General features: G+C 42.2%; 1 protein-coding gene across 2 annotated transcripts in view; it reads left to right on the forward strand.

Moving 5' to 3' along the window:
• Positions 1-10184: 10184 nt before the first annotated feature.
• LOC138203353 (pleckstrin homology domain-containing family G member 1) overlaps positions 10185-24099 on the forward strand; it is a 44414-nt gene continuing 30499 nt past the window's right edge. The window contains exon 1 of one of the 2 annotated variants that reach the window (XM_069158123.1): positions 10185-10513. Coding sequence is in view for 1 of the 2 variants with exons in the window: in XM_069158122.1 (XP_069014223.1) it covers positions 19677-19686 (10 nt within the window). In the remaining variant the exon portion in view is untranslated. Of the gene's footprint in view, positions 10514-19221; positions 19687-24099 lie in introns of those variants that run through there. The other variant, XM_069158122.1, reaches the window with a different exon arrangement.

The following is a 24099-nucleotide window of genomic DNA, read 5'->3' on the forward strand; positions in this document are numbered from 1 at the left end:
CTGACTGGACTCTTCTGATTTTTGCCGACATATTATATTCTTTCATTTATGTCAACAATGACTTTAGCAGGGTCAAGAAGTTTATCATACCATTGCTCCATAGCACCACTAGTGGTCCAAAATGTCACTGGGTACCTTTAATAATTAGCTCATGATATTAAAGCTCGATAGAAGACAGGGGTAAAGGTTAAAGGCCGGCCTGTAGGACCTCGTCATGCACACACAGACACACACCTGGTCAGCCTCCAGCTCTTGACTTAACAGTAGCTCCTAGTTGTCATCTCCATTCCTGTGTTTAGCAGATCTGTTAGCGCTCAGCATGTTCAACCACGGAGTGACACACTGATTGTAATAAGGAGAATTCCTCAGAGACAGAGGTACAGGGATATCTGTAAAGTAAAAAGCTAGACTGTGACCGATCCTAACGCTGTGTATCGGTATGTGCACATGTTAAGTTGGCAATCCTGGACTTTCCACACTGATCCAACATTCAGGGGAGAACGGTGTAGCTATAAGCTATGTCTTTGTGTACTTGTCAATTTGTGTATGCCTAAAGAGTCCAGAGGGGGGGCCATGAAGTGGAGTTTTTGTGTGTGTGTGTGTGTGGGGAGGGCCGGGGGGGGGGGTGGCCTTCACCCTATACGATACCATAGCATGAACAGGCTGCGAACATAAAAGTAATTTATTTCACTGGCAGAGAAAAGAGAGAATTCGGCCCCTCCTTCCTCTAGCTTTCTTTTTCTCCTGTGCTCCCCCTTCATCCAGCTCTCCCACTCAGCAGCTGTTCCTCTCACTTTCCACCCTCCCTCCACCCCACCCTGCGCCCCTGCATGCTCACCCCCCAACCCCTCTCCAGCCCCAGTGTGATGGCTTTGTTTTATTGTTAGTGCAGCGTTTGGCAGGGAAGCCCCCGTCTGGAGTGGGGCGGGGGTCCGACTCCCTCTGAACGCCGGGGTGTAGCGGCGTGGACGCCCAGATAAGGAGAGGATTAGTGGAGGCAGTTGAACATTTGGTTTCTAAATGAGCTTCATGAGGATTTTAAGATGTTAGTTTTGGCTCTCCACCACCAATTTTGAACACCTGTTTCAGACGTGAATTTAAAACACATTTTTCTCTGCTAACATTGCAGATGTGGAAGTTTCCACAATTTTGCACTTGTTTTTGAGTTATAGTCCAATGCATTTGTTTTACTGCGCCAAAAAGCCTAAGTTAAATGTTTTAGGAATATAAAGTTTGTGTACCTCGCACCTCTTTATTACCCAAACCAGGAAAAAAACATCTCAAAAGCTTAAGCTGCAGCTGTTGCAGCTGACTAGGTGTTTTACATTTTTTCTATAAACCATATTTTAATGGTTTGCTTGGCTTAGAAAAACATGTATCATGTTTCATCTCCTCACTGGAGTCCCAGATCTGTAATGTTGCTTTCAAATGGACCAGAAAAAAATCCCCACTCAAGGACAGGAAACAAACAACATTTATTTGCGGTGTTGACAAACGGCTGTTTCCTGTACAGAGCAGAAAATATGTAGAGTGAGCAACAAGTCCGGGGCAGCTTCTATTGAAAGCCAAAAAGTACAGCACCCTCATGAAAACATCAAGGATGTGCATTTATCCTCTAACCGCCAATCAGTGTGAATATAATCCTCAGGGAGATGGGAAGAGCCGCGGGGTGTATTTTTTTGTTTATGTGTGTGTTTAAGGAGGATGTGGCACTTTTTGGTGGTGTTGATCTGGTTTTACAGACCATTTATATATTATTTCCTAACAAAATGCCTCTATCAAAAGGTCCGAGATCAAATTTTGAAATGTTTGAGATTATTTAGCAAAATCACTGGATTTCAAAGGTTTTTTCTGTCTTCTCTTGTTATTATTTTACTAACTGTGGAAACAATCTTAGAGAAAGTCTTTAAGTCAAATTTGCAAGAAAAGAAACTTGCAGATGGTGTAAATTGCCTTTTAGATTGCAAGCTTTATTTTACCATGTACCTGGATTTGATTTACAGATGTCTGTGGTGGGAAGGTTGGTCAGTGGTTTGAAAATGAAACCATCCTGGTTTCCTGTACCCCGACTCTGCCACACCACTGTACCCCCGTGGCTCGCTGGTGGAGAGTCGGGAAGATAATGATCTGGGCTGTTTACCCTGTAGAGGCCATTTTGTCCAGTTCCTGTCTTCATGGGAAATTACACGCTAAGAAGGAACTGCGGTGATTGTAGAATTAAGGGAATCAGAGTTTATTAAGTGTGTCCGCGCATATTTTGTCGAGGAGCCATTGTGTCAATCTGCGACCAAATCCTGCAGCATCTGTACAGCTAGCCGACTTGCTGTTTGTGTGTATGTGACCGTGTGCATGTGGGTCGCTACATGAATCTTCAGCAGCTGTTAGGAGCAGACAGCCTCTGGGCCATGAAGGTTATGAGCTGTCCAGTGGGTTTTTAAAGGCCCTTACTGACTTCCTGTTGTATTAAAGCTGACATGAAACAGACAAGCTGTAATGAGCTCTCATCTCCAGCACTGAACCAAATGTCAAACTGTGCCAGTAGAAATCACAGGCTTGTGTGCAGGCGCAATGCATGTTTGGATGTGTGTGTGTGTGTGTGTGTGTGTGTGTGTGTGTGTGTGTGTGTGTGTGTGTGTGTGTGTGTGTGTGGTCAGCCACATATATGGACTGGCCATTGTGTTCTTGGCCCTCAGCAGATGTGGTCTGAACAATGAGCTGGATAAATAAAAGGAAGTGGTGTATAAATAGCCTCTTACGTCTGCATGAGTGGACTTTGTGAGTGTGTGTGATCCTGTTTGATGTGAATGAATTGTACTTTAGGAAGTTACACTGCATTGAGCACTCCACAGGTGCTTTTTTCTAAACTATCAAACAGTTGTAAATTCCCAACGCACCAATATTTCTTATAACTCAGATTTTTTTTTTTGCCTGCTGTGTCTCTTTTTTTCCCGAAAGAATCTTTCAATTTTTCATCTCCACCTATCATCAATGCGATGTAAAAACTTTGCAGTCCTTCCTACGCACCTGCAAGCAGCTCTTAATGAGCTGTGAAGTTCAGTTAGAAACCCATCTCTAAATCACATCCCGGTGAAGTACTCAGGGAGACCAATGCTAAAAATACTGGAGCCTCCTTCCTCTTCCATCCAACTCTCTCCTTGTATCCAGGCCACATTTAGACCAGCGCCATACTGAGGGTCATTTCACATCTCACGCATGTTCACACTATTGTTTTCTTGCTCTGTCACTTTTGCCTGCAGGCTTCTTTGTGAGGATTACCTTAGCCAGCAGTATGACTGACACACACACACACACACACACACACACACACACACACACACACACACACACACACACACACACACACACACACACACATCCACTGTGCCAGGTACTAATGTAGATTGCAGTGAATATACAATCGTTTTTAAAAAAAATTTTTTTAGAGTTGACGGTACATAAAATAAAAATGTTCAACTAATGACCACTGAAACAATGTCAAGATTGTAAAATGAACATATTTATTGAAAATCCATTAGTTTCAGAAACGTTATGTCAGAACTAGGGTCCTAAAATATTGTGATGTACATTTTTCTACTGTTATCTATACTTCAGTGATGACTAAATAATAATCAACAGGCAAAATCCCAAAATTATCATTAGTATGAGCCTTATTATTAATAATAATCCTCTAAACGCATATCATGCATTGTATTAGATAAGTTTTGATATTGTAGAAGGTGTCACTGTTTTACATTAACATAAAACACAGTTTTAGTCTTGTTTAAATGACAATCTAAATATTAGTTCTCCTTGAGATGGAGCTCTTTTCTCTCTCTCTCTCGTCCTAGATCCTCAGTTCTGTTACAGCTCCATTGGGACCTGTGTGTGTGTGTGTGTGTGTGTGTGTGTGTGTGTGTGCGTGCGTGTGCGTGTGTGTGTTTGTGTGCGTGTGCGCGTGTGTGTGTGTTGGATGTTGGGGGTCTGTCCTGGGCTCGGGCGGCTGGATGTTGTCATTGAAGTCACTGATGGCCTATATTAGCAGCACACTTCACTGAGACACGATGCAGGTGGCGAACACTGCAGTGAACCTGAAGACAGATAACAACAGAAAGAGGGCGCGAGATGAATAACGGTGGCGTTACAATGAAGGACTGAGACAAAACTGAATGAAATCTATGGCAGTATCTCACGGTTCCTTTAAGGTTCTTTTGCCTGGGTCTTTTCATATGTTGAGAATTGATGTAGATGAGTTTTAGCTTTTGATGCAGCACAAACATATCAGTTTCAACTGTGTCAGCAGATAGAGATTACTTGTTTACATCAGTTCCAGCTGCTGATTCTGACTTCATGATGACATCTTCCCGATTACACACACGGTAACACAATACAGCATCACACTGCCATTTAAAACAGTTTGAAAATACTGATGTTCATTTTATATTTGCCAGTACAACACAGTTAAAGCAAAAGTCTGTGGTTTTATCCATCGTACCTCTCCATCTTCTTAAATTGCAGCTCTATAAGCATTGTAGAATCATTGGTTATGTACACATTTAATCACAGCCTGGACAGTAAACTCAATGACACTGAAGCACTGTGGAAGCCTAATGGCAGTAGAATGATTTATAATGCAAATTTCTTCCACCCCCAAAACATCTTATAGACCGATGTGTCAGATCATAAACTCTGACTGTTTATTAATTAAAACATCCCACACACTGTCAATCACTTTTAATGACCTGCGTTTTACCTGATGAAGGTCTGAGGGCTGATATATGCTAAATAAAGACATTACAAGAGTTCAGCAGTGTGCAGAATTTTTAGTTCAAGCACATATTATTTGGAAATCATGCTCTCCGTTGTGCAGTCAGTCTGAATCAACTCTCTATTGCTCTCTCTATTCAAATGCAGAAACCACAAATAATAAAGTTCTCCAAAACTTCCCCAGTTACCACAGTTTAAAAGCTCCAGTATTGTTTACCTCAACATTTTCATATTTTTTTGTAAGTAGGAGACTGTTGCTTTGCACACTATCTTCCTCTTCATTTCTGTAGGGTGTTGAAAGTGCTGTGTCAGGATGTCTGTGGGTGCTTCAGTGTTTATGGGGCCCATCTTCGTCTTGGTCACATCTGGGTCTAGTTAAGACCTGTCACTAACATCTGGACTTACTGTAAACACGAGGGTAGAAGCTTTTTCTAGTTCCACTGGCTTTTAAATTTTTTTTTTTATTTGGTTGGACTGTGTTGTGTGACATATTTCTAACCTCTGTGTCCAGCTGTTATTAAAGCAACACGTGACCTCGTAGTTCTTTCTGTCATCACAGCCCACAGTAACACTTCGCCATCAGCTGGACCACAGTTTACTCCTCATACAGTAGCTTACAGTCAACAAGCTGCAGCAGGAGTCGACTTCTGCCTCGATCCAGCAACAGATTGTTGAAAAAAAAACACAGGCCGAGGATGTTGCTAAGCAACTATTACAAAACTGCTGTGCAAATATTTGGAACAAATATCACGCTAATCTCTTGACCAATGCATAACTCAGACTGCATTAGCAGGACTCATCTATATAGCCTTTACTTTCAATGGACACAGTGTGCAGATAATCCAGTGCCAGTTTATCCTTTGTAATTTTGTATAAAATGTATTCAACACAAGCTTTAAAGTGTGCTGGTAAAATGCAGGGACGCAATCATTAGTTCAGTTTCGACAGAATGAAACAAATCGAATGCATACAACACCTGCATTGTGCCCACATAGAAACTTTCAAAGAGAACGGATTACTTATGTTTATAATTGGCCTAACCTCCTGTTTTACCTGAGATTTGTTTCATGTTAACATTTTTAGTTTTTGTATTTAGTTAAGTGCCTGAAAGCAGATCTGTGAGGCTGTTGTGAAAAGCTTTTATTTATTTTTACAAAGTTCACCAAGTTGAGTTTCTTCTCTTGGAGGGACTTATATGATCAGCATGGATTTTTCCGCCTATTTGAAAAGGCTCAATGCACATTGGCGAAGCCTCGGTTTGGGGCTTACGCCTAATTTTTGGCTTACTGGATACAAAACCCACAATTTACTTTATTATGGTGGGGGTCAGAGGGTCAGAAAGAGAAAGAGAGAGAGACAGAGAGATATGAAGGAAAGTGATGGCTGAAAAAAGAGTTAAAGAGAAAATTAAAGGAAAGGACTGGAAAAGGACAAAACAGGGAAGCATTACATGGAGACAGACGGCTGACACTCGGAGGGAGGGGGGGGGGGGGGTGCTGTTTGGGAGAAGAGCGATTTTCTTTTGGTACTGTAAATAATAGCCCCTGCTTGAGTTGGACGGCTTTCATGGCTCCTTTTGTGTGCAGTGACATCTTAGGTTCCCAAAGAGAGGAGAGGGCCGGAGAGGGCTCGGCTTCCAGGGTTTTCACTGGCATGGGAAAGGCAGAGTATTAGCCCAATATGAATATGAGAGAAAATAAATCCTCCACAGGTCAAAGGGAACCTGCCAACACGCACTCCTGGCTCTTTATCCTCCTCAAACCCACATAAGCACACATGCCGGCATACACAGAACGTGGCGCCTGCACACACATCAGCACTTCCCCATCGACTGGAGTCAAATGCAGACAGCTTTACTCTCCTCTGCTTTATCTCAGTCTGAGCAATAATGTGTGTTCGGCTCAACTTCTGACGAGAGCAGTCCAGCGGTCGAGTTGTGGCTTCTTCTCTGTTTTTAACTGTAATGTAAAGCTTTTAATCTTAATGCCAAACACATGCACTCACTGAGATGTCCCATTCATATATTTATAGCAGGGTGCATATATCAGTTACATGTTTAAAAACCACACCAAGAAGTAGTATTTCAATCAAAGTTTGTGTGTATTTCAGAGCTGCCAGCGCAACGTGGTGATGACTTCTTCAAAAAGTTACAATCATGCTGATGATGAGACTTTTTACACTGGGATGCAAGTTATTATGACCAGCTGCTGAGCATGCCAAATACAGTCCTTGTTTTTTCCCCCGATAGTTTCTTTCTCTAGGACAAATATTGGTCGTCCGTTTGGGTGAAGCAGGACTGCTACGTGATGTCAGTCACCACCAGGGTGAATCTAAGGAAACTAGCCGGTCACAGTCCTTAAATACATCTGACCTTATCGCTGGCTGCCTTTTAAAGATACAGTTTTATAATAATAATAAAAAAAAAAATTCAAAATTCAAAGTCCAACCCTGTTGTTCTCTTAGATATTTATTTCCATTCAAATGGGATTTTAGGTGACTTGCTAACCTGCGATTCAAATAAACCAGCATTCAGGGATAAGATTGTGGGTCGTAATAGCTAGCAGAGAAATGTCATGGGTAGGACATCAGTTGGCTAATTGATTCGTTTCTCCATTCATCTTCATCTAACAATGTAGGTGAGGGAGGTGTGGCTCCAAGAAAATAGTCCTCCGCAGCTCTGTATTTCTTTGGATTAGCTGAGCCACGCACACTTTTGTTTTTATTCAATCAAATCTGGAGGAAAACTATTTCAATCTCCCTCTTATACCCGCATATTTATTTTACACTTATAAGTTCACGTTACTGGAGATATAAAAACTGTCTTTAAACCATGCCCGCAAATATGTGTTAAATACAAGAAAATACAAGATGATGTGATATTTGTGTGTGTGTGTGTGTGTGTGTGTGTGTGTGTGTGTGTAAGCTTCTTTTTTTTTTTTTTAAAGCATCTTGGACACATACACCGAGAGTGACATCAGAGTAGCGACGATACTAAACAAACAAGTAAATGAATGAACTCATTATCATTTCTTCTGTTGTCAATTTCATGACTTTGGGAAATTCCTGCCTCGAAGAGATAAAAGCACAATTTACGATGACGCTTCGGTGACAAAGCCCATCACGAGTATGAATCACCTGCATGATGATGATGTCACATCCTGTTTGGTTCCCTCATCTGTAAACAAGCAGATTACAACAGGCAGGAAATGGTTTTGGGAAAAGGAGGAGGGGGGTGACCTTCCTGTTGTTACAGTAGTTTCTCTGCATTTTGCATTTACACTTTAATTCAGTCAGTGTCGGTTTTCCTGTAGGAGAAAACATCTGTCTGTCAACACTCAAGTGATCCCTTGATGTCCACGAGTTGCTGCAAACAAAAATATATTGACCTTTCTCCTCTTTCCATTTTATTTAGCATTTCTGGCTTTGATTAGCAGGCACTCCCAGGAATAGGATATGAGGGGTTTCCTTTCAATAATCACCCAGTTAAATGTAGCTCATGACATCAGTGCAGGCTTTTACTTGACCGACATCCTTTAAGCATCTTGTTGTGCTGCAAAGTGAATATTTTCATTGTTGATCAATCTTGTGCTTAATTTTGTGATGGATTGTTTCAGAGTTTGGTCCATGAAATTTCAGAACTGGTAAAAAAAACCAACAACAATAGAATACAGCTTCACTCGTATAAATAACTTTTTTTTTCAGACCAATAATCCAAAATCAGGTACGAAACAGGTAACAAGCAGAAGCAGCAAACTTAGCATTTTTTTTAGAAGACATTTGGTATTTTTTCTTCAAAATATTACTTCTAATAAGTAAGTGATCATCTAAATTGCTCCTGATTTATTTTATAATCGGCTAATTGATTATTCAACAAAATATTTCAGGTCTGCTATTAATTCTTATTATTTTTCATGTGAAAGCAGACCTTACTCAGTCCAATACAATTACAAAATAAGAATAAATATTAAAGACTTTTTCAGCCCTAAAATGTTGTTTTGACCAAATTTGTTTATTGACTTTGGTTACTTTAGTCGACTTTTCTGTGTGTGACCAGCTACCTGACACTTTCAGTAATCTCCACCTCCTTGTCTTCCAAGTAGGATAGACCTAATGATAGGAGCGGGCAGTTGGCAGTAGGTTATCAGCTTGTTTTTCCTGAGGCGCGGTGCTATCATCTGGCATTGTCTGTCCATGTTTTAAAGTGAAGGGTGTGCTGTTCAGTTATAAAGGCACGGCACGGTCGTTGTGGGTTTTCCAGGTTAACAGAACAGCAGCCAGTTACTGACCCATATCAGCTCTGTTTGTATGGTGACTGGTCAGTGCAACAGTAGGTCACATACAGCAGGGGTCAAAAAAGTTCGCTCCAATTTATTGATGCATACTAAAAGTCCCTGCACTCTCAAATCATATTTTTAAGAAGATTTAGGTCATTAGTGATAACTATGTTTTAGCCAGTTCCTTATCAAAGGTCAGTGTTTGCCACCATCTGCAATTGCTGCAGCACCACGTGCAGTTTTGTTTTCCCTGGAAAAACCTCATACTGGTGAAAATGTGGAAGTGAGAAAGTGTGTGTGTGTTGAGCTCCTTTATCAATCCCAGGAAGCCTTGCTACCAGGAGGCAGGAACAACCGCCACTGGCTCCGAGAGCAGGGACTTTCCTCCATCCTGCTCTATTAGGATGCAGAACAATGACCAAATTACCCTCTCTCTCTGACACACACACACACACACACACACACACACACACACACACACACACACACACACACACACACACACACACACACACACACAATGACAACTGGCTTGGATATTTGCTGTGTGTGCTCATACAGACTGGTTCACAGCAGGTTGCACTTCGAGCTACAAGCCCTGAAATCTCTGCTCTTTAGTTGTTTTTTGAGGAGCCGAACCTTTTACCCTGACCTCGACCTCCCGCATCCTAGAAGCTCTAAATATCGAAAGTGACACTGAGAAGTAAAGAACAAAAAAGTGGCTTAAAAAGAGGCTCTTCACTGCTGCAGTGCACAATGTGTCCCAGTTATTGGTGTGTTTTTGGGGTTAGACGCGTCGGCTCATCTTTGGGCTGCCCTCCTTTTTCTTTCATCCTCTGCATCAGCTCGGTGTCACCCACCCACACTCCTTTTCTGCTAATCACCATCATCTCACATTAACTCTTGATCACTGCTGCTCCTTTTTCTTATTAATCTCTCGGTGTGTTGACAGTTTGATTGACAGCTCCTCTTGCTTTTTCCACTGTAATTTCTGCCACTTGTGTCATCTGCACTGCTGGCTCCTCTCCAGTTCTTGCGGCGATCCCACACCACAAAGTGAGAGAGAGGGAGAGAGAGCAAGGGCCTGGTTTTGGAAAGAGGGGAGAGAGACTAGTCTTGCAGCAGTAATTGGTCAGGAAGTGGGCTGCTTGGATGTGCGAGCTCTTCTCTCTCCCGTCTCTCCCCCTCCCCTCCCAGTGGGCAGTCAGTTCCGTTGCATTTTGCTTCCATCTGTTCCCCCCTTCGCTCTTTTTCTCTCAGCGTCTCTCTTTCTCTCTGAGCTGACCTCATACTGTAGAGGTGTGGACCACGAACCGGGCCGCCTTGACACGAGCCGTACCTACCTCCCTAAGTCAGTCAGCGTCTCTGAGATAGTGTGAAACTAATGTCTAATGCCTGGACATGGATCTAACCTGTGAAAGGATACTGGGATACCAGCAGCTGAGGAAAGGTTAATTGTGGGAATGGTCTCTGAGGTGAGTGACAGGTTGTCATTACAAGCTGTAAACGGACACAGAGCATGACATAGTTTATTGATGCTTACATTTTTTTTTTTACTTTAAATGGGGCCTTACCTCGGTCTGTCTGCTCTCACAGCATGCTCAGACATTACATTGTTTTCCTTGTTAAAATGCCAGGTCTTTATTTAATCGTAATTGCAGAGGCTGCTCCCAACATAAAACCAGTCTGACCGGCAATTATACCGCCTAGAGTTTCAATTTAGCATCACTCTAATGGCACCTTTACCCGCTTGTCCAATTAGACAGCATGGCAGCCTGCTGTCGTTCGTTTCTGTTTGAGTTTGGGAGACGCTGACCACTACGTTTGTGGTAACGGAGTGCGTGTGTGGTGAACGGCGGATGTGTATCTAAGAGGATGATCAACATGACGGTGTGTTTTTATTGCCCTGTCTTTTAAATATAACGTGATTTAGCAGTGTTGTCAGTGCATTTTTAATAAACTGTTAGGTTAGAAATATTATTATGAGAATTTGGTAAAGTCATCGGCGTATTACCGCTTTACCAGATGTGTCCAGTTTTTACAGGGGAGGTTTGACAATGAACACTGGAAACACACAAACAACAACATACAAATACACAAAGTTTAGTTATTTTATTGTAATTCAATACACTAACTCAAACTCTGACCAAAGTTTGTGGTGTGTGCGTATGTGCGTATGTGCGTGTGTGTGTGTACATGCGTGTTCTCCTTTGTGGTGTGTCCTCATTTGAGGAGCCCTAACTGGAGCACACAGCCTCTGAGGGACACAGATTTACAGACAATCTGGGATGGACTCATTTGTTTTCATGTAAAACTTTATCATTCCAACTTCTGGCCTGATTGTTTTTGTCACTTGATTTGTGGTTGTTTACGTTTTGTTTTTTTACTGGTTGCTGCTTTTGTGGTTTTTAGGTCAAAATGTATGTATTTTTGGTTTAAGGTCTTGCCTAAGAAGAACATGTTGTTCTCAATTATAAAGTTAACAAAAACAACAATTTCAAAATATTCTTTTGTATTTTAATTGTATCTATAATTTGGGCTTTAAAGCAACAATGAAATAAGTATTCCTATCAAGCAAATTGCTATATATCAAAGAAATGGTATTGTTAATATGGTGTCAGTAGTTTATATATTATTTTGGTTTAGATCATGTGTTTCCTTAAAGGGAGAAAAGTCCCCCTGTCTGGTCTCTTTTCCTGGAGCGGGACCCCCGTCCTGCATTTTAATCTGAGGCCAAACACAGCTTCCTCCGTATATCCGCCACACAGGCTCACGCACTCACTCAGTGCACAATAACTCTGTATATACACACACACACACACACACACACACACACACACACACACACACACACACACACACACACACACACACACTGCAGCTCTGCACACTGATCTCCCTTCAGTTTCAAAGCCACAGTGCACAAACAATTTGTTTCTCTCTGACAAAGAAGGTACATGTTAGCAATTTATTGCTCCGTGTAGTTGATGCATAAAGAAATACCTGTCTGCAACAGCCAAATATTGTTAGTATAACCTGATCATAAAGTAAAGGAAATAACATGTATTATTCCTGGAGGCCACCTGTTTTCTGCTCCTTCATCTTCTCTCTTCCTCCTGCTGGTTGGCTTATTGTCATTTATCTGCCTCTGTTGATGTACGTAGTTGAGTACTGACATTATCTCCTATCGGAAATACTTTTCCTGGGTTCTGCCGCGGCCGTGGTGCCACCCGGCTCTATCATTAGCTGCGGCTGTTGTTGACGTTGTCGTTTTTGACGTAGCAGCTGTAGTTATTTCTGTGTCGCTGTTGTTGTTTCGTCTGCTTCAACAGCTTCAACAGCGAAGACGGCTCCTTGTTTTCCTGAACAGCTCCTCCGGACAGTTTTTGAGGGATTCCTTCTCTTATATAAGCTCCAACTGGTGCCTCAGTCAGATTTCTGGCCGGCAACAGTTTGAAATTCCTGGACTTGTCCTGGCACTGTGAGCGGACTGTTGCCTCAGGGAATACCGCCGGGAATCTGGAAGCCTCATAAATCTGGAAAAGTGGGAAAATCAATATGGCATATTCAATTTAGTCGGGACTTTAGATTTGACTCTACTAGTTAAATAAATTAGTCCCAGTACAGCAAATGTTAGAAGTTTCTTGTTTGTTCTAAGACGCTAGAAATCTGACGGTGATTTTGTCACAACCCGGCTCAAGGCTGGACTACAAGTGGGAGAGTCCACACACAAATCCAAAGAGAAAAGAGAGTTTATTAAATCGAACTGAGCAACTTAGAACAAAATGTGGGAATGTGAGGTGTCAGGGATGTAAGCATGTGTGGATGGGTGAAGAGAGAATGTAAGTGTAAATTGAAATAACAAAAGCAAATGAGTCCAAATTTAAGTTATGTGGTCGGCGTCCATGTTTCTCAGCAGAGGAACAGAAAGATCAATCACAGGAAGGCAGACCTTTTATACTCTCAGGCCACTCCCTCCTCCGGTACAAGCAACCAACAGGACGGACCTCTTACAACTGCCCCTGCTACAAAACACACAGGGGGAGAGTTGAAGTAATGAGGAGAGATAGAGAGGTCGAGCGAGAGAGAGAGAGAGAGAGACGCACCCACAGGGAGAGACGGAGATAGAGGGCCATCACAATTTATTGAATTTGATGATGAACTGGACAGGCAGGCCTTGTTCCAGTTGCTGCACCACATCACTAACTGGAAAACAATTTGTCTTATCATGCGGTGTGACGAGGACAGTCGGATGCGTCACTAAAACCCGTTAAATCTCACCAGGTCGGTCTGATGTTGCAAACTGGTGCTGTTCAGTCAGACTGTATTAAGCAACGGTCTGTTTGAATACCTCTGAATTACAGCCCACATGTCATATTTGTTCAGAGAATCAAATACTGTTCATCTGGTGTTGTGCATGATGACGGTTGCCTACAGCAGTTAGAGAAACAGTTGACAAATCAGAGCTTCATAGGAGGAATTAGTGAGAGGAAAGTTGTCTTCCTACGCAGCTAGATAACCTCTAAGGTACAATCATGAAAAACAACAACAGAAAACTGGCAACAAGCGTGAATGAGACTGGTGTGCATGTACAAGCTGCTGTATGTTGACTAAGAATTAAGTCTGACTGTAATGAGACCTCCTGAGGTTTTTCTACGTTGCCTTCTTACTGCAACCAACCAACCGAAAGTTTGGCATGTTGTTTGTTTGCACTTTTTGGCACATGTTGCCAAAACACAAAAGATATAATCTGTCTACTAATGCGCTTTAGAAGTGCTGCCAGGTAGATATTGTTATCTTCAATTAGAACAATTAGTGCCATGCAAGTTATTTCCCCCATTTAAAGGGTTTGTGCTAAGGTAAGCTACCCTGCTGTCTGTGAAATAGATCTGCTCATCTTCACATCAACCTTCTGCCAAGATGCATATAAACATGCAGAGCACTTTATTGGGAACACCTGTGCAGCCTGGTGTGATCCAGTACAGGAGCTCTCTCATAGATTCCTCTTTTAAATGGCTTATGCACTTTCAGTTTTTGTTAACATAATGCTCCTTTATGTATATTATTGAGGTCCCATTGGGCCCCTTTTATGTATGTTAAGGCAGTGAGTAAAAGAATCATAAAATTGCTTATAAAGCATATATCACTAAATTGTAAAGAGTTCCTTTCCTTTAAAGTTGTCATTTAGAAAATACTGACAGGTTAGATTGAAACAAAGCGAAATGTTCCCCACACCAACACAGAATTGTATGACACTTAAATCATAGCTGCCATTGCAAAAAAAAGGCATTTAAAAAACACATGCCTTCTTGGCTTTAAATTTCACTAAATGTTAACACCTTGTAGATTTAGTTAAGATCTTCAACAGCCTTAAAAAGAGAGACTGCCCTGACAAGAAAAACAACAGCATCAGCTGTTTTCGCAAGTGCCCAAAAAGGACATTTGTTTTCACTGGTGACAAAGCTTTCAAACAGCAGGAGCTCAGGAGGAAGTCAGCTCATGTTAATATAGACAACGAAACATAACACTGGACTTTAACATAAGATACCGCCATTTGTTTCATTCATTTCCAACTATGACCCTTTTTTTTTTTTAACAACCGTTCCCTAACCTTGACCACAAGATTTGTATTACTATAACCATGATGAGAAAGGTCTCCTTACCTTAATAAGGAGCCTAAACCATGAACCTCACATCATCTTAACCACAGCAGTGTCACATCAAACAAAAGGACAAATTTTTCATCTGTGATTCGTAACACAGATTTTTGGAAAGCAGTGAGAAATCAGATGAGAAAACAATTCCATGTGTTGTTCAATAGGATAGAGACGAACAACTAAACTGTAGTTTCATTTGGAAGTCATGTTGAATACAGAATATACAATTTCAGAGAGTGATTTTCAAGGGGGACAAAACTGTCTGTTAAGGGGTTAATGAAGAGCTCGGGCGGCAAGAAGAAAAGATTTAAGTGTTGGTGACTGAAAGAAAGAAAGAGTGTGTATGTGTCTGCCGACGATCCATCTCAGCAATGACAAAGACAGACAGGGTCATACAAGGAGGGGGAAACTGTATATGAATGACCCCTCCACCCACAAACTCCTGTCATTAGTCACAGTCTCTCTCACTCTCCCAATCTATTTCTCTCTATATTCTCAGTTTACTCTCCCGCGTTTCCACAGAAACACTCAGACTTCACTTTAAACTGTGGACAGCTGAGAAAATGAAGAAGCTTGTCAGGCTGCCTCGAGCTGAGGATTTCACACGCATGCCAAACACACACATTAACTCACACACACACACACATGCACACACGCACGCATACACGCACACAGACTATGCTTGCAGCAATAACAACCATCAAATTAGTTCTCCACCTCTCTCCGCCTGTAGCCCTCCTCCTTCCAGGACTTGCTTAAGTGGTCGCGGACAGTTTTTATTTCTGATTACACACAATTTCACACACTATTTTCCAGAGGCTGTGGTCTTTAAAGTCTTGAGTTTACAATGCGGTTGCAAAGCAAATGATTGTGTGTGTGTGTGTCAGTGCATGCGCGCACCAGTAAAAGTTGAAAAGAGTGTGTGTGAACCCTGTGCCCTCCCTCAGTGTTTGCACTGCCCAAGTGTTATGAGGAATGGAGTGGTTTATTGACAATAAGCATTTTCTTCCTTCTTTGCCTCCCTCTTTCTCTCTCCCTCACTGTCTTTCTACATGCCACTCGGCCATGACAATGAATGCCTCGTTGTTGTCATAGTGACCACTACAGCGCCAAGGCCCCGATCATCTTGGCAACCTCACAGACTCTCAAACCTTCCAACTCTGACTCTGGATACATGAAGGGAGTTTGAGTGTTTGTCTCCGTGTAGGGTCTTGAACTTTTACTGCCTCGTTGTAGCTTGTTGTCAGCCTTGAAAAGGAGGAAGGCCAGTTGGGAAATCACTGAGTGGAGAGGGATGACATGCTGAAAGGAAATGACACTGGAGCAGAGCGGAGTGAGGGTGGTGGTGCAGAGAGGGAGTTAGGTGTGGAGCATTGGCTGCACTGCAAGAGGAAAAAGTATTGAAATCATATTACTGACTCAACTTCAAGTGGTGCAAAAATTATGAGCTAATTTTGAAAAACAAAATTGGCTACAGTTGTGTTCTTTAATTAATTGTTGAAACGAATGCTCCGACAATTTAGAAATACATTCTGTTCTCCTGTCTGTTAGTTCCTGGTTGGTGGTAGATTGCATCTGCTGGAGGGATGTCAGAGATAATGTCAGTTACCTCATTTAACTTCCCGTACAACCACGAATAGTTGTTTGTTATTTGTTGCTGTATGGATTCAACAAAAGAAATGGATTTTTCCATTGCTTACAGTCTTTATGCGAAACATATCCTGGCTGTGGCTTTTGAATTGGCCAAATATACATAAGTACTAGTCATCTGATCTCAGACTTGACAAGAAAGGACATTTTCTAAAATGTTGAATTATTTTTTCATGTTAAAAAGTCTGCACCAAGATCACTTGAGTAATATTCTCAGACTTGGAAAAGATTTTTGGTTCACTGTCATATTATACAAGAAGTTTTCTTTTATTTCTTGTGAAATCCAAAGCTAAAGCATCAGGCAAATAATTGTTTTTATGTCTATATCCTGCCGTGACATTCCCTGTATTGTAGCTCGTCATGTCACACTCGGTGAAGAGTATTATTTCTCTGCAGGGAGTGGAGTTGAGGCTGTGGGAGCACACAGGGGGCATCAGATAAGGCGGACTGTTGCTGTAGGTTTCTGTCATCAACAGGTCGTGCTTGGCTGAACTGCAGAGTTTAGACGCTCCCTCGGTGTGTTTGCCAAGCTGGAGGTGCTCGTTATGGACTCTGTGTGTGTGTGTGTGTGTGTGTGTGTGTGTGTGTGTGTGTGTGTGTGTGTGTGTGTGTGTGTGAGAGAGGTGGAAGGTGGCAGAGGGGGAGTGGCAGGTGAACAGTTTGGATTCAGAATGGAGGTTTAGGGGCTTCGTGGGTCAGCGGACCCTCAGACCATTAGAGAGGGGTCGTGTGTGTGTGTGTGTGTGTGTGTGTGTGTGTGTGTGTTGTGTGTCAGAGGGTAGTCCAGGGTTTCTCTATTATTGCATTGGTGAGGAGAAGGGGGGTGGTTACCAGGACCCCATGCTGCTGGGACCAGTCCTTGTCTTTAAAGAGGGACGACAAATAGTCGACACATTTGCTTTAGTGTGTGAGACTGAGGGTCCATTGTCTCACGTGTGTCCCCCTGACGGGACCAATGCCCTGTCCTGAATTATACGTGCTTTGTGAAGTTACACACAGTACACCTTAGAGCAGTGGTTCCAAACCTGGGTATTATGACTCAGAGCAAGGGTCACAAGCTGAATCTGAGGCGTCCTAAGAGGAGAACAAAAGGGGTGAATAAAGTTATGTTTGTCCTGTCAAACTTTTCACTAATCTTTGCTTGTTATATTTAGAATTTTTTTTTTTTTTTTTTTGATAAATGTATCTGTTAATAGATAAAACAAGGGAAACACAAATCTCTCCTTGGGTGAACTGCTCCCAACCATGTGCACATATGTAGTGACGAGGGGTTAAAAATACAGTAATTATGATACCGTATTAAACCTCCGTACTTGTTGAGATTGAGGTTTTTGATCGTCTTAGCAAATAGTACATTTTCTAATGTGCTTCTTTTATACTTGTATAGACTGAGCGTAAAACATAAATGTCCACAGCAGTGTAAAGACAACATGGAAGAGGACAGTGAGGACAGTGTAAACAAACCACAACATCTGTGAAACAAACATGAAGGTATTTGTCACTGTATCATCTGTTTGCAGTGATAAATACAAACTGAGGATGAAGGGACTTTAGTTTCACCCTTCACAGGCATTTTTGTGACTCACCAGATATATATATAAACATATAAATATTCCTCAAATAAATCATAACTTTGCAAACTTTAGTGTGTATTTTATGTAGACAAAGGCTTTATTTGGCTGCTTGTGTTCAAGCCACATTAAAGGATATTTAAGTGATTTAATATTACACCCCCATAAAATTGGGGAGATTATATTGTAATTGGCAGATTAAAAAAAAATTAACAGCAACAATCAAAACAGCAGAAGCTAAATTTAGGCTTTTACTCTTTTACCTCTGATCTGAGTCGAGCTTAAAAACTATGCTACAATTTCCACAGCGTGTCCTCTTTATTTAGGCCCTCCCCAAATCACTCACCTCCAGTTTGTTGTGCAGGCTTTCAGTTAAAAAAAACCAATTAAGCCTGGTGATTATTAGTTATTTTTTTTTTTTACAAACTTTAGAAAACTCCCAAATCTAAATAAGACATGAATGCAACTCTTCGCAATGACAAGTAAACTGAACGTAATTTGGAAAATTGGCAGAATGCCCCTTTAAAGTCCAAACCATCAAGAAGTTTGGCAGTTGTGTTAAATGTAAAAAGTGAACCTGTTGAAGAGCATGTAAAGATGTATTTCCCAAAGTAAGGGATTGGAAGAAAAAGTTCTGAAACTACTGAGACTCTGTTGTATATTGGCATCAATATTGAAACACACAAGTTCCCTAATTTATAATATCACAAGCCCAAAAGGTTGGGAACCTTTATCTTAGATTGTAATTTAAAAGTGCAAATTTTTGTGATCTTCATGTTAAATCTGGATAAAATTTGCATCCTTTTGTGACATTCTCCCACCGCTGACATTTTGTGCTCCCTCTGTCGGGCCTTTCTCTAATCTGGGACACAATGAGCGGTGCAGTGTCTCTCAGTGGATGAGGAGCTTTTGTGCGAGTTGGCTCGCGGCCTATTGATCAGCCGTAACCCCCCTCTTCTCCTTGTAAAGTGTGCGTATGTGTGTGATCTCTGGAGCTGCGCGCTAAACAGCAGCAGTTCAGCTGCCAGCTGAGCGTGGAGGAGACTCACGCACAATAGGTGTCGCCTGCCCCGCAAAGCATCACAGACCGAGCAAAAAGTTCGATTTTTGGAGGAGAAGACTAAAAGCAGAGGGAGAAATAAAGCAGGCGAAAGATGAAAGGAGGAAAAAAAAAAGAGGAAAGAGGAGAGTAGGCACTTAATGTGGAACTCCCGGCTCCTTGTAATTTGCTGGGGGAGAGAGGGAGGAGGAGTCAGGGGGAGGGGAATACCCAGCAGGGAGGGAGCAGGGGAGAGCAGAGGCCATTCACTCTGACACACACAGTCTCATGCAAACACACATGAACACTTATGGACACACACATGCACAGTGTGGATGTGTTGCCACTGGAGAGAGGAGAGAGGGAGGGCGATAGGCATTCAGAGAGAGAGGAGCACACAGAGGAGATCCTCAGCAAACTGAAGTGAGAGAAGGGAAAGAAGAAACATCAGAGGACTGTGTTCAGGAGAAAACCCAGCGCCAGAGTGCATGCTGCTGTTTGTGTTTTGGAGGAGCGGACTGCACGTTAGCTCCCAGGAGAAAGGATTCACAATCACTAGGACAATTGGGGAAATCTAAGGGATATTTTTCAGGCCAGGAATACTGTTTGGAATACTCTGGAAATGTGACCCTCTCTGGAAATCCTGCTTTCCTTTAAACCGGCTTGTCACTTTTTAAAACTCATTTACCTACAATTCTGTTGAAGGAGAGCAAGACACACAATGCCTACTGGTAAGCAGCAGCTGTCTGAGTTTGTTTTTTCTTAAACTTTTTTATTTTCAGTTTCCCAGCATGTCCAAATTACAGACACATGCTTTCCCAGCAGTGAGGTGTTTCTGTGATGTGGTGGGACTGTATTTTGGTGTCAAAGGTGTAGCATGTCTACACATCTCTTCAAAGGGGTTTACATTTTGTCGAATAATAACTGGCTTTTAGGTTTCTATTTGGTGAAATGAGTAAATGTAAAGAATATAAAACGTACATAAAACACCAGACGGCAACATATAATTGCAAGGTCGGCTCACTAGTCTCTGATGGTTTGGCTGTTTATCTTGTTGCCTCTTTTGTGTGTGGTGTGAGTGATATTTTCTCCTCAGCTGACAGCGCTGTGTGAAGTGTCTCTGCAGCGTCCGTCTCTCGGCAGTGCTGTTGTATGAACAGCGTCCTCTGCTTGTTTTCTCACCCCCGGCGTTGAATGGAGCATGTTTGCTTTCTCGCAGACGTAGCGGGTTAAATTCCTAGTGATGCTGAGATGATGGCGCACACAGCCGCCCCTGTTCTTTTACAGCGGTTATAAATTTGACTTTGTTGGCTGACACAGATATAACGTAGGGTAGTGATGAATGCAGATGTTGGAGGAAACTACAAAACTTAAGGTCTGGGTTTATTTTAGTTTGCAATCCAGCTAAAACCAAAGCATGTCTTCTCTTTGTTCAAGACCAAGTTCTTCTGTATGACAAATACATTGATGGGTGGAAAACATTCTTGTTCACTTGTCTTGTCTTAAAGCCAACACATGTATCAGTTTCCTCCAGCCCGGTGTAGATTTGACTGAGTGTTGAGATGCCATTCTGCAGCCTGTGACCCAAATTAGAGCCTTGAGAGCAGCAGTTGGGGGGTGGCTACAAACGGGGATAGAGAAGAGAAGAGGGGGGGAATAATTACTGTTCAGAGCAAACGCTTTGGTTTAGAGGTGCGGGAGACAATGGACCCCTCCGTCCTCCTTCCACCCTGCTTGTCCAGTCCTCCGGGAGGACATCTGCCCCCCATCCCGAGCGCTCGTGTGCAAGAAACTGCAGCCCCACAGAGACCTGGGTGGAGTGGAGGGTGGGGGCAGGTCTGTTTGGAGCAATCTAAACAAATCAATAGCTTTCCTCTCTCATACCTCAGTGTCCACTGATGTGCATGCAGCTGTTGAGGCAGAACATTTGCAGAAAGTGACTGGTGTGGACATGGAGAGCTCAGTGGTGAGGTTTTTCTCACTGAGCTAAAATCCAGGTCAGAGAATGAGGCTAGTGTGTCACACTCAGAGGGAGTGCAAGGGTGTGTGCAGCAAGGGTCGCATGGGTGTCCTAAGGATGGGTGCCAGACTGTGTGTGTGCGTGTTTGTCCGAAAATAGGGACAGTTGGCGAGTGGATGCCTTTTCCACAGCTACACACCGGTGCTGTCAACTAAAACTATGCTGCACGTTCCCCACTGATGTCCACAGAGTCAGTAACAAATGATGAAACTCAACTAGAAACTTTAATTCTGATCTCATAAACACAATCTGGTGATAAGAGGTGTTAATCTGTGGACATAATATGTGTGTGGTTGTTGAATCATTTAAGGGGTTTTACTTTATCGTGTGAAAGAAGCCATTTGTTAGTAATTAGCCGACCAGCTACGTGTGTTTACTTTAACCATGTTTTGTGAGGCCATGAAACCCCAGGAGTCTGTTAACTCACACATTAACCTCAAACTTCAGTGCAGCCATGAGGCGCGGTGAAATGCTTGAAATACTGTTTGGAACATTGTTGGAGGATGTGCTGCCTCTTCTGCGCTGACACATCAAAGAATGAATGCTTATTTTCTCTTCCACCTCTGCATTACAACGTACGCCCGGCTCTTTGTTGGTTCAGTGGCAAGTTGTCGCCCCGTGTCTCCAATCCCATCCTTCACCTCTCTCCGTATCGCCCACCTCTGCCCCCTCTTCTTCTGCTCTCTGCATTTGTTCGGCTGCGCTGTGAAATCTAGAGTGACACTTTACGGTCCTTAGCGTCAGTTGAGATCAAGCCTATATCTCTATCAGAAGTAGAGACTGACCTGAAGTGGACAGGACGGAAGATGGGAGGCCTGAGACAGCAAGGACTTTAGAAGTGCTGCTGTGTCTCCACTCTGCCTGCAGGAGACTGAAACCTCTCCAAAGTTTGCATTTCATGAATCTGGAGACAAAAGGTGGATATGCTGAGAAATTTTGGTCGATTGGTTTTGGATATAAGAGAAATTTGAAGGGTTAAAGAAAGAACCACAAAAGGCAGAATTCAAAATGAGACCGTGCGAGCGGGAAATGGAAAAGAGAAAAAACAAGGGAGTGGGTGGTGTTTGACCTTTGGCCTTCCTTCTCATCTTTTCTTCCTACTTTCATTCCTCTGGGATATCTCCTCCTCATTTCTCACTCTCATGCAGTCACACTTGTCCCTCAGCTTAACATGTTTGCAAAGACTGCCAAAATAAAGACAAAGACGCCTGGGCTGGAAGTCACAGAATGCTCTCACTTGTGTCTCGTACTTGCGTAAAAACAATACATGCTCATTCTAGCCTCTCTCATTAAAAGACAACATGGATTCAGTTACCTTTTCACTCTTCTTGGGTGCCAGAGGACTGCACAGTCAGCAACAAGCTGCATGGCACTGAGCTCAGTTGCCATCTGGTTGGCATGTTACAAGATAAACAAGAACACACACAGACAAACAACTTTGATTTAAGGATCTATAATCAGTGTAGTCTCGTCCTGTTTGGTGTGCTCACGCCTCTCCGGGACACACGTCTCAATCTTTTTCCCTAAACTCTCCAATAAAATATTTCGGATCCTTTAATCTTACCATTCAGAGTTGCTTTGCCTAAGATGTTATCAGTTTGTCAAACAAGTCGGTCTGTGGGCAGCAGTGGAAAAGTAATTACGGGTACCAGGAATCTCTGAATGTTTAATGTGTTGTTCATCTGCGTTTCTTTTGTCCAGTAATGCTTTTTAAATTGCTAATTTGTTAGAAAGTGCACTGCATTCAGGATCAACATGTACCGTCCAAACAGTGTCAATTACTTCCTCCTGCCACAATCCTTCTTTGATGAGATTTAATGTTTCTATGTTTTACCATAATAGTTTTCCACATGATTAGGATAAGAAGTATTGTAACAAGTAATTCCTGGTACCACTTCTTCTTCTGGTCTGTTCCTATAGCCTCCAGTTTACTGATTATTTAGTACATCTTCCTTTTTATTTCACTCTCTATTCAGAAAATGTTTTAAGGTTTTACAAATCTAAATATATTCAGAACATTCTGTTTTCTTGTAACAACGAAAGAAATGCAAAAGGTTTAAAACTCGTGGGTACTATGCTTACCACTGAAAACACAACATCCTGATACACAACAACTGTTGCCATATCTTCATCACTGTACAAGGGGAAAGCTGCAGTGTGAATAGCAAGCACTCAAAATGCAACTGTGAGCCCTGGTGGTCTGCAGCCATATGCTGTGTTGAGGCTGGTCAATGTGTATTTTTACATGGTAAAGTATATGCTTGGTGAGGTATGGTCTGAGCCCATAGGAATGTCCTGTGGAGCTCATATACTCACAGTGAACTCGGCGAGAGTTACTTAATGACCCACCAGTCATATTCTGAATGTATAATAGGAGGAGGGAAGAAATGAACGACAGCAATGGGGAAAGAAAATGTCCAGAAATGTGACGGTGGCAGGAATGACTGATATTAATGAAAAAGGAGTGAGTTAGAAAGTGGAAGCAAGAAAGAAAGAATAACAGTGGAACAGAAGGAAAAGACAAAAACAGAAATGGGGGAAAAGGAAAAAGTCTTTCAGGTCACTGATGTGACCTCCTGCTCTGGTCTCTTCACATTGCATTGATGTCATGCTGCAAATTATGATGTCAATGTGTCTGTCTTCAGCTACTCCCCTTCCATAAACACCTGAAAATGTCAGTGAATTTTGCTTGTGCATGTTCACAACACACCTGGTCTGGAGGCTTGGTAATGTGGTGACTACTTGAGGGTTTTACTGTGATTACTTTTGGTTGTGATTAGTTTTGTTTGTGGCAAAATGGAGTTTTATTGAAGTCATATAGCAACTGTAAAACTGGACAGTGTGACATAGCTAATATGAGACCTTTGCTCATTCCCCTTGGTTCTCTTGATTTCTTCAACTATCAACATTATGCATAGCTATCATTTAGTCAACAGAAGGGAATTAGTCGCTCGGTGGTGTGGATAAATCAATAGGCTGCCATTGTTTTTGGAACCATATTTAGTATTTGGTGACCTATAGAAGTCCATTAAAATACTCATGGCATAGTTGTAGTGCCACTTTTTCCCAAAGTGAGGTAATGAAACCATTTCAGGTTTAAATTCCTTTACATACTTCAGTGCGT

The sequence above is a fragment of the Embiotoca jacksoni genome, unplaced genomic scaffold (genome assembly GCF_022577435.1).
Source record: "Embiotoca jacksoni isolate LCO1_2020_lvr unplaced genomic scaffold, fEmbJac1.0.p SCAF_23, whole genome shotgun sequence".
Lineage (NCBI taxonomy): Eukaryota > Metazoa > Chordata > Actinopteri > Embiotocidae > Embiotoca > Embiotoca jacksoni.